Source organism: Nyctereutes procyonoides, unplaced genomic scaffold (assembly GCF_905146905.1).
Source record: "Nyctereutes procyonoides isolate TBG_1078 unplaced genomic scaffold, NYPRO_anot_genome, whole genome shotgun sequence".
NCBI lineage: Eukaryota > Metazoa > Chordata > Mammalia > Carnivora > Canidae > Nyctereutes > Nyctereutes procyonoides.
Window position 1 is genome coordinate 41,572,207 of NW_026575120.1, and position 10,940 is coordinate 41,583,146.

Consider the following 10,940-nt stretch of genomic DNA (forward strand, 5'->3'; position numbering starts at 1 on the left):
CTCCATGAAGCCGACTCTCCTAGAAGGGATCATGACACATTTTCACCATTTTTCCAGCCACAATACACCAAGTGCCAACAGCGGCCCTGTCACCAGGGTGCCCTCATGACCTCAGTTCTCCAACAACATCCCCTCCCTTTCCAGGCGGAAGCTCTGTGATGACACAGCTATTCCCCGGACATCCCGGGACTACCTCAGAGACACTGTCAAAGCGGATGCACAGGAGGCTTTTGTTACAAGAACAAGATTTTCACAATTAACTTTGCCCGAGTTCAGACATGAAATTTGCTCTCTCAGGGGAACTGAAGCATTTCTCAGGAGCCCAGCCACACTTGTGTAACCCTCCTTGTCTTGGATAGAGCAGGCTGGGGGGACAGGGGCTGAGCTCTTGCTCTGAGGCTGGTGGGAAGCCTGTGAGCCGGTCACGCACCCTGGCGAGAGCGGTGTAGTTCCCAAGCTCCAGGAAGTAGCCGGGGACAGTGATGGTCTGCCTGCGTGTGCTGACGCCAGGGGGCAGGGGCACTGGCCACCCCTCGGAGGTCCGGATGGTCCAGGTGTAGGAGAGGCCTTGGGAGATGTCACAGAGGATCGCAGACTCGAACGTGACGCCCAGAGTCACAGGCTGAGACCTCCACACCTGCGGGTTAAGGAGAAAGAGATCTCGAAACGTCCATTACGTCTAACGCCACAGAGAAGCACCAACACTTACTCTCAGCAGGGTACGCCAATTGTACACATTTGCACCATCACAGGTGGGATCCTTACAGTTGTAATATAAAGCACGGAAACAAATGTATGTCCTTTCTACAGACAAAAGTTAACAAGTTGATATAAAAACAAGAAGAATAAGTGACTATTTATACTTAAATGATCATGAGAAAAAATCCTAAGCATAACGTTAAGGGGAAAATACAAAAGGAGAGAGTTAAGAGATTTGATTCTCTTAAAAAATAACTTGAACATCAAAACTCATTTTAGGGGTGCCTGGGTGGCTCACGGGTTGAGTGACAGAATCAAATTCTTGATTTTGTCTCAGACCATGAGACCGAGCCCCACATCAAGCCCCACTCAGCGGGGGAGTCTGCCGGAGAGCCTCTCCCTCTGCCCCTCCTCTGCTCGTGTTCTCGTCCCCCTCCCTAAAAAAATAAATCTTTTTTAAAAAATCATTTTAAAAAGCAATCAACAGAGAAAAAAGAAAAGCGTTTGCAAAATACATGACAGTTAATTTTGTTTAAAGTCAGTAAGACATTTTCAACATCTCCAATAGAAAAATGGGCAAAGACAAACGTGGGCAAACCACAAAATGAAATTTACACTTACATTTCATTGTAGGCTTTTGGCTATGAAATCACATAAATGTTGTGTATATTCAAAAATCAAGTCAAAATGCAAAAACAAAGCCAAAAGAAACCAAAAATTTATTTGCTAACCGGGAACCCAAACGAAGGAATGTAACCACATTTCAAGGAAGCAAGAGAGAAAAGAGAAATGTTTCAAGTTACTTCAATGTACAGCGTCTTGAGGATGTATTCTAAGGGCCAAAGAACGAACCACAGATAAATCTGAAAACTCACAAAGAGGCTTCACTTCTGATATTGTTACTTTGAAAACATTTCCCATATATATTAGGAAAAGTGCTAATAATTAACGATGTTGATGTTATAGACGTAGAGCTTTTAATAGGAGAGAATTCAAGCATAAAATGTCTCAAAAACATGTAAATTCTGCATACGTAATGTTTCTGGATGGGAAACAGCAGGTGAATTCATGGCCTACTTTATGCTGAATGTGTGACTCCCTGCCATGTGCTCTACGGAGCTGGCACACGATGACGCCCCAGGAACACCGAGCACCCCCTGCACCAGATTTCCGCCCCCCATCACCCTATGCGAAAGCCTGGGGCTCCGTCGAGAGATGCCACTTCCAGGCGAAGGCAGCTGCCCGTGGGCAGGGCAGGAGCTTTCCAAGACCAGTCGGGAGGCAGAAGGCCCGAGCCCGGAGCGAACCCGACGGGCCCCAGACAGGCCACCCCGAGCCTTTTACAGACCATGTCTGCAACGACGGAAGGGCTAACACCACGTCGATCACGCTGAGAATCAGCGGCCCCTGCCCCCGTCCTCCCACGAAGCCCGCACAGCTCAGCTGTCACCATCAGAAGAGGCCGGCGCTCACCCTCCCTCTCCGAAGGCTGAGAATTAAGGGAAAGATTCCAGCGCTATTTTCTCGCTTTTTTGAACTAACAATATTTTAGGGAAACTTACAGATCTAGCTGGTGAAGAAAAGCTTTTTTTCCCCTATTCTCTCTCTATTTTTTTTTAAATAAGAAATCTTTGTGCATCTCACATCAAACAATTGCATCAAGAAATTCTGAAGACAGAGCAGTGGGATAATGAGCTAGGGTTAGGTTACCTTTAGAGATCACTGCCGGAGCACCTGGGGGCTCAGAAGTTGAGCATCTGCCTTCCACTCAGCTCAGGGCATGACCCCGGGGTCCTGAGATGGAGTCTCGCATTGGGCTCCCCGCAGGGAGCCTGCTTCTCCCCTGCCTGTGTCTCTGCCTCTTTTTTTTCTCCAGGAATAGGATGGAGGGTGGAGGATGGAGGAGGACTGAGGGCTGCAGGATGGAGGGAGGAGGACTGAGGGCCCAGGGAAAAGGGAGGAGGATGCAGGAGGGATGAGGAACGAGGGTGGAGGGTGGAGGGTGGAGGAGGGCCGAGGGCCCAGGGATGAGGGCTGAGGGCGGAGGAGGGCTGAGGGCTGAGGGCTGAGGGGTGAGGGTGGAAGGTGGAGGATGGAGGAGGGAGGAGGGTGCAGAAGGGATGAGGGTGGAGGGTGGAGGATGGAGGATGGAGGATGACCGAGGGCCCAGGGGTAAGGGATGAGGGTGGAGGGGGGATGAGGTTGGAGGGGGGATGAGGAATGACCATGGAGGATGAAGGAGGGATGAGGGGTGAGGGATGAGGGGTGAGGGGTGAGGGTGGAAGGTGGAGGAGGGAGGAGGGAGGAGGGAGGAGGGTGAAGAAGGGATGAGGGTGGAGGGTGGAGGATGGAGGAGGACTGAGGGCTGCGGGATGGAGGGAGGAGGACTGAGGGCCCAGGGATGAGGGAGGAGGGTGCAGGAGGGATGAGGAACGAGGGTGGAGGGTGGAGGATGGAGGAGGGCAGAGGGATGAGGGAGGAGGGTGCAGAAGGGATGAGGGTGGAGGGTAGAGGATGGAGGAGGGCTGAGGCCCAGGGGTGAGGGATGAGGGTGGAGGAGGGATGAGGACCGAGGGATGAAGACTTTGCCCCACTGGCAGGCCCCCCTCAGGGTAGACGGTGAGCACACAAGCTCCCCTGCAGGACTCGTTAATGAAAAACTCCCACAAAAGTGGGGAAAAGGATAAACTTCTAGGAGGAGTTGGGAAGTGGGATTTTAAGAAATACGCGATTCCTTCTAGGTGGGAATCGACCTTTGGCCTTCCTGCCGTGTGAGACACAGGAGCGCGCTCTTGCTGCATTTTAGGTGATTCTCTCTTTTCCTTTATCCTTTTAGAAAATGTGTCCAAGAAAAACAAAATAAAGAAAAAAATGGACTCATCGGTGTTGTTTCCTTTGCTTCAAAAGTGAAAAACCCCTAAGTACCTCTTTTTAGACCAGAACCCGGGTCGCACAGCCAGTACCGTGTGGACCTGGGGCTGCGGATGCCTCCCAGGACCAGGCTCACCGGGGAGAAGCCCCGAGCCCTGGCTGCACCCACGGTCAGGATTTAGGCCCAGACCCCTGTCGCCCTGGCTCTGGCCGCTTCCAGTCTCCACACTGGGGTCCCCCTGGACGCTTTGTCCCTCTCCCCGACTCAGCCCACCGCCCGTGCAGAATGCCAACCGCGTGGGTGCGTGCTGGCCTAGCAGCGCCTGTGTCTCACCCGTGGGCGGCCGTCACGTCCCGCAGGCCCCATGTGCCAGGACTACCGGGGCCTTGCCCTGGGGACGCTCTGTGTGTCCCCCAGGTCTCCACGCCCGACCCCACACCCAGGTCAGAGGCCCAGCAGGTGTCTCTGGGGCCAGAGAGCCACAGAACTCACGGGCGAATGCAGCGGCGCCTCGGGCCGTGGGTCGCCTGTGTCACTGGGCACTTCGGCCCCGGGGAGGGAAATCCGCTCCAACCCGGAGGCTCGAAGGAACAGAAGAAGCAGAAAGCTGCCCGGCGCTTCCTAAGCCCTGGTAAGTGCTTGGGAAGGAGCGACCGTGTCCCTGGGTGTTGACATCACGTGAATCCAAACATCCCTTTCTCCTGGAAATGCTCACATCTTCGTGCATCCATGCCTTAGTGATTGATTTGGGAGACAGAGTCCCCACTGCCCAGGGAGCCACACGTGGAGCTCGAACCCAGGACCCTGAGAAGGCAGACGCTCAACTGACTGAGCCCCGCAGACACCCCTGCACAAGCAACCTCTCCAAGCCCCTGAGAGCAGGCACACGGGGGCCAGGATGGGCCCTCCCTCGGCCAAGGCACCAGGCCCCAGAGGCCCCGAGACGCCCCCTCCACGTCTGCTGCAGCAGCTCCAGGTGCCAGAGCTCCTCTCCGCCCCCGGTTCCCCATGCCGCAATGACCACCAGGCCTGGCCCTACCTGCACCTTCCCCGGCCCCATGTTCTTCACGGGGGGCGGCTGGCACGGCTCCCGCACGACAAACAGCTGCTTTGCCAGGGAGACAGCACTGACGTCGTTGAAGGCTCGGACCTGGACGGTGAACTGTCCTTCCCTGGAAGGGCCGCAGCCACGGGAGTGAACACATGCGGCCTGGCAGGCGTCTGCTGCTCCCTCCTCCTCCAGAACACCCTCCACCCGCGTGAGGACAGGACTCGACGGCCAGACGGCGCATCCGTGAGGACAGATGTCCACGTGGGCCACCTGCCGTGCGGGGCGGGGGGAGCCAGGTGCCCGGCTCCCAGACCGACATCACCCACTGACGGAAAAGCAGCCGTTCGCGTGGGGACCCCCGGCAGCCACAGCCTGGCCCCTCCACATGCCACGGGCTGACCTCCATGCGATGGGCACCGCGGGCCCCCGACCGGGATGTCCGGGCATGGTATTCCTACCCAGCTCCCCGACCCACAGGGCCAGAGCCCCCTGCCTTCGCGGTGTCAGTATGGAACACATACTGCTCTGGGTCCTGCTCGGGGTGCAGGGGTTCGGGGAGCCTGGGGAGCTAGACAAAAGGTAGGGGCACGGGGCAGGAGCACACTGCCAGGAGCCGGGGCCGGGTGCCCATCGGGTGGGCCCACCTAGGCACTGTCGCCCACTCCTTCGCTACGTGAACACCCCCTCCAGAGGAGAAGGCACCAGTACATCAAGAGCTAGTGACGCGGCCCTTCGGGCATGTCCTTGCGAGCGGCAAGGCCAGGGGCTCTTGAGGAAGTCCTGCGCGGAGGAAGGACTGCCACCTGTCCCTGCTGCTGCTGGCGCCCTGGCGTCGTGCCAGCCGAGGCTCAGCTCCACCCAGAGGCCTCCCTGGCCTCAGCACCCGGGCACCCATGCCAGGGCTCGCCCTGTAGTGCGCATCCCTGGCCTCCTGTGGGCACGCCTGCCTCCCCCCAGCGGTCCCACTATGCCGGGGTGTCCATAATGCTCCAGTCCTCCTCCAAACAGGAGGCGCTCACTCGTGCTGGACACTCTCGGGAGGATGGTGAGCCCCTGGCGGTCCTACCCCTTGTCTCCCCGCCCTACCCATGCATCTGGCACTGAGGGGGTCAGTTTTCCTTCCTGCCGTGCCCGGGCCCCAGGCCGTGAGCTCCTGGAGAGCAGGGGGTTCATCTGAGTCTCCCCAGTATCCACCAACTGCATGTGCTGCTAGGTGGGCTGTGCAGAGCTGGGGCTCACATCTCCAGCACCACCTGCAGGGCTGCACCTGCACCTGCGCCTGCACCTGCGCCTGCACAGCTCACCTTTGGTAGGTGTGATGGGCAGAGCTGCCCCCCGGGCCCACGGTGCCGTCCCCAAAGTCCCACAGGAAAGCCACGTTGGTGCCAAAGTTGAGTCTGCACGTGAAGGTGACGCTGGCATTCAGCAGAGCTGAGGGGGGAGATACCAGCCGGTTGGCGACGATTCTCCTCTGCGTCCTGACGCGGCGGGGCTCCGAGGCCACCCTGCCCAGCCCGCTGGCCGCCTGCACCGTCACGCTGTACCTGCAGTGGGAACCACGGACAGGGCCAGGGGGGTGACAAGAGCGGGTCAGAGAGGTCAGAGGTAGGGAGCGGCCCTCTCACCCCAGAGAAGGGCAGGGGGTGCCTTTCGTCCACAGAAAAGGGCCTCCCCGACCCCGCGGCTCCGGCTTACCGGAACAGGTGGCAGGGACGCCGGGCCCACCCCTGTCATCGTGTCAGTCACTGGCAGAGCAGCGGGGTCAGCACTGTGACCCCTGCTTGGATGGGGATTGATTTAGGTGGAGGGGGTTGGATCTGAACCCAGGACCGCTTGGTTCCAAAGCCCCAGGCCCGCCCCCAGTTCAGGCAGAGGGACCTCCTCGTCCTATAACACTGAATGTGAGTCCCTCCCACTCACCGAAGCGCTCCGGAGATCATCCTGGGGCAGCCGGGGACCGACACACGACTAGGCCGCCAGCCCGTCACCACACTCGTTCACTCACCACTGGGGGATGCTGAGTCTTCTCTTAATGCTCCTGGATGTTGTCCTCAGGGCTGGACCTTCTCCAAAGGACCACACGAACTCCAAGGGGGTCGTTTCCTCTGTGACAGCCAGGAAAGTGATGTCGACATCAGTGGCAAACACGGTTCCGTTTGTGTAGACAGAGACGGCTGTGAGAGCAGGGGAGGCACAGAGCTTTGGCGCGGAGGGCGGGAGCCATCCAGGGACGCAGCATCCTCACCTCCCGTGCCCTGGGGCCGGGAGCGGGGTCCCCAGCCTGCCCACCCGCACGTACAGCTGCGATGACAGCCCAGCTGGGTGGTTCTGGCCGCAGACCAAAGGCCACCAAAGCCACAGCTCATCAAGTGACAGGGCCAATGCACAAGCATCCCCGTGACTTCTCCTCGAAAGGCCACGGGACAGGCCTGGGGGCTTGCAGAGGGCCCTGCTCCTGGACCCATCCCATGCCTTCAGGTCAGAGGCGCCACGTGTGTGGCTTCTAGAAAGCCCTAGAACGACCTGCAGGTGAACACAGGGCTGCTTCAAGGGCAAATATGAATCTCAACAGAGCGAGTCACGGATTCAAGGGTGTGCCGGGGCCCCCGTGACCTCGACGGACCCAGCAGTGCAGAGTCAGAGTGGAGACCTACGCTGCATCCGATACTGGACAGTCACGCTGGGCCAAGCCTGGCCGCCGGCCGCACAGCTCTGACACGTGAAGGACACGTTACACGGGGGACCGGCTGCAAAGTGATGTGTGACAACGGTGCCTGAACGGAAGACAGAACGAAACCCGTGCAAGGGCCCTGCAGTCGCTCCTTCGTCTCTCGCGGCGGGTGACCAGTGTCTCCCATCCGTTACGTTCCCTCTCTGAACCCCAAGGTCCTGCTGGGTCCCCGAGGGCTGTCGTGCAGGGAAGACTCCCAACAGCTCACCCATCTTTATGGGGAAAGGAGGCGGGTATCCTCTTATTTTTTTTTCCCAAGTACTGCTGTTCTGTGCACTTTCTCCATTTATAGCGAGAAAATGCTCATTTATAACAGTGATAAGACTCAGTGGGCGTTTCGTTCATTGGTGCTTTGGAATTTCTGCAAAATAAGTATCCCATGACTCAGTGACGTCACCCCACTAAGAACCTGAAGCTTCATCGTGGCTGCGACGCGGCAGTGACCGCGGGCGGAAGCTTGTGTTTGATTTGCACGGGACTCCCCGCTTTCCTGCCTGTGCCCGAGCTTCTGCCTCCCGCTCCCGGCACAGAACCCAAGGGCGGCGGCTAAAATACCCTCCCAGCCGTGCTTTCTGACTCCGCGGACAGGAGGCTCCGGGAGACCAACTGCCTGCGAAGTGTGCGTCAGTGCGTGGAACGAGCTGCGTGGGCGCCTCCGGACACGGCCCCCAGCGCCTTCCCCTCTCCCAGTCCTGGGAAGTGAAGCCCATAACCCCATCCCTCAGGCCGAGCACTCGGGTGCTCCTTCCTTCCACCGCTGCGGATATCCAGCTGGGGTTCTCCGTCAGCCCCGCCGGCCCCGAAGGCGGGTTCCTCTCTACGATGCTGAGCACAAGGGAGGCCCCTCATGGTCGCTGTGGGGCCTGATGCAGCGACGCGTGAGCAGAGCCCCCAGCGCCCCATGAGTGCTCCTCCATCCCCGGCGCCCGCCAGCCGAGCCGTGCTCTGTGCTTGGACTGGACCCAGTCCCCAGGGTCCGTGGGGACCCCCTTAGAGCTTCCTCATCCTGCAGCCACACCCCCCGAATCCCCCAGGCCCTGGCCACGCCCAGGAGAGGCCACGCCAGCTCCTGCTCTTCAGATGCACACCCGAGGCCCTTGCTAGGTGGCCAATCCCAGGGCCAGGATGTCACACGACTTCACCCTCACATGCCCCTCAGGGCACAGGACCAGGCAATGATCATGTTCTGGATGAGGCAGGTAGGCGGCGAGCGCGCATCTGAGCCAGGAATCGCTACGGCCTGGACGCTCACCGCCAGCAGGCCGGTGTGGGCCCTCAGACTCCAGATGCGTCGCTTACTTTTCTGATCCGCGTGGGAGCCAGCAAAGACCAGAAGCTCATCCCTGCGGATGCTGCTAGAATTCATGAACACCGACGCGGTCGCGGGGCCCATCTCCACGTAGTAAGGCCCGAGCTCCCCTCCAGGTCCACAAAGGTCGTTGTAAATAAGTGCCTTGAGCACATAGACTCCTTCTGGAAAAAGAAGCGAGAATGGCCGGGTGGTGAGCTGTTACCGGTGGGAGGACGATGATGGGTGAGTCTGCTGGGAACCGACTCGGCGGAGGTGGCCCTGTCTCGCGGGGGGCCACCCTGTGGGCCGGGGCCGGGCACGTGACACTGGCAGGGTGCAGCATCTCTGTGATGCTTCACGGTCCCGAGCATCTGATAATTCTTGTTCACAAAGGGCGCCGCGTTCTGACATTGCCCTGGGCCCGAGGGGATGCAGTCAGGCACACTCACGAGGCTGGAACACACCCTGGCCGTGCCGCAGCGAGGCGGACTGCCGTGGCTGTGACCATCACAACACGCATGCGACACGCGCACACAACGCCCTTCTATGACGTGGGGGGTGCCACGAGGGGTGGGGTGAGCCGGCTGGCGGGAGCGAGGGAGACCCCAGCTCGCCAAACACACCACGCTTAGGACGGGAAGTTCAGTACCAAGTCATAACCCACGAAGGACACCGCCCACGGGAAAAGATCTCCGGGATTTCACGTGAAAGAATCAGAAGCTTCCACGACACGAGACCACAGGGCAGAAATGCAAGAAAGGAGGACGACATTGCAAAGAGAATCGCGGGAAGCAGAAGCGACAGAGCAGGACAGGAGGCCTCTGGAGGTGAAGCGAGGGGCGTGAGCAGATGAAATGAGCGGACTCAAGACGCAAAGGCCCCCGGCACGTGCGTGGCCTGTCTCCCAGAGAGAGAGCGGAAATGCCAGCAAGGACGTGTATTTCAAGACATAATTAAAAAAAACAAATCTTTGCTGAAATGAAGGAAGACGAACCGTGTCTCCCTACTGGAAAGGCGCACCGCGTGCCGGAGAGAGTGGACTCGGGGCCACCAGCGCTGAGGCTCGGGCCCGGAAAGCTACGGGATCCCAAGTATAATCACTTTGAGCCACACAAAAGCATCAAGTCAGCTCTAAGGAGGGAAAGGGAAGCGACCGCAGGGCCCCCCGGCAGGGGCGCGTGGAGGATCACGCGGACGGCTCCCGAAGCACGGAGGACTCCGCCGTGCACCTGCACTCAGTCCACACGTCAGAGGTGGGTGAGGGCCGTGCAAGGTGCACCAGGGCCGCACTAGAGCGGGGCAGCTCCGCTCCTCGAGACGGGAACGTGCGACCACGGCCGGAAGCTGTCGTTGAAGTACAGCACCTCTGAGAACCGTGAGAAGTGACGATCTTATTCCCTGAATCTTCCTGACGCATTTGTTCCACAAGACCATCTGGTAACGACTGCCCCAAGCACAGGAAGGCTCTCGGCACTCACCCCACACGCTAGCGGGTGGCCTGAGTAGTCACGGCACGGACACGCGTCACCCAGGGAAACAGGGACTGGGAGCAGCACACGGCAGGATGCTCGGGTCACGCGTCCGGGGAGCGCGTGTGGGAAGCACGGGCACGAGGACGCGGACGGCCGGGGTCAGCCCCGACAACAGTGCCGGAAACAGGGAGCAGGGAGACTGACAAGGGACTTGATCCCGGGACCCCAGGACCCTGACCTGAGCTGCAGGCAGATACTTCACTCACTGAGCCCCCAGGTGCCCCAAACACCGGTTCTTTAACTAAACCAATGAAAAAAGTGGAGAAAGCTCATCATTAGTCAGCTCTAAGCCCAATGTGGGGCTTGACTCAGGACCCCATGGTCAAGAACCACGTGCTCCACTGAATAAACCAGCGAGGTGCCCCATGTCTCCGGATATTAAAAAAAAAAAAAAAATCCTGGGACACGTGGAGTGTGAGTGCCTGGCTCTTGATGTCAGCTCCGGTCGTGGCCTCAGGGTCCTGGAGTCGAGCCCGTCACGGAGTCTCTCCCTCCGTCCCTCCCCCTGCTCATGCTCCCTCTCTGTCTCTTTCAAATTAATTAAGTAAGAAAGTCAGTCCTGATAAAAGGGGAAAGATGAGAAGTTCCTCAACATCCGGCAAGTTCTATCAACCTCAAAGCTGGTACCAACTGCAGTGGGCGCCACTGAAGCGTCTCAAGACGAAGCCGCCGCCGACCATGGTCAGCCACAGCCCCGCTGAGCAGGGACACAAGGAAGGGACAGTGGCAGGTGGGGGCTTGGTGACGGCGTGTCCCGATCCGTG

General features: G+C 58.9%; 1 protein-coding gene across 1 annotated transcript in view; it reads right to left on the reverse strand.

Moving 5' to 3' along the window:
• Positions 1-8,202, reverse strand: part of PKD1L1 (polycystin 1 like 1, transient receptor potential channel interacting) — a 72,115-nt gene extending 63,913 nt beyond the window's left edge. The window contains exons 1-7 of the mRNA XM_055334794.1: positions 8,088-8,202; positions 7,277-7,396; positions 6,628-6,796; positions 6,318-6,399; positions 5,927-6,240; positions 4,611-4,743; positions 431-637 (exon numbers count right to left, since the gene is read on the reverse strand). Coding sequence (XP_055190769.1) covers positions 431-637; positions 4,611-4,743; positions 5,927-6,240; positions 6,318-6,399; positions 6,628-6,796; positions 7,277-7,396; positions 8,088-8,202 — 1,140 coding nt within the window. The remainder of the gene's footprint in view (positions 1-430; positions 638-4,610; positions 4,744-5,926; positions 6,241-6,317; positions 6,400-6,627; positions 6,797-7,276; positions 7,397-8,087) is intronic.
• Positions 8,203-10,940: the final 2,738 nt, after the last annotated feature.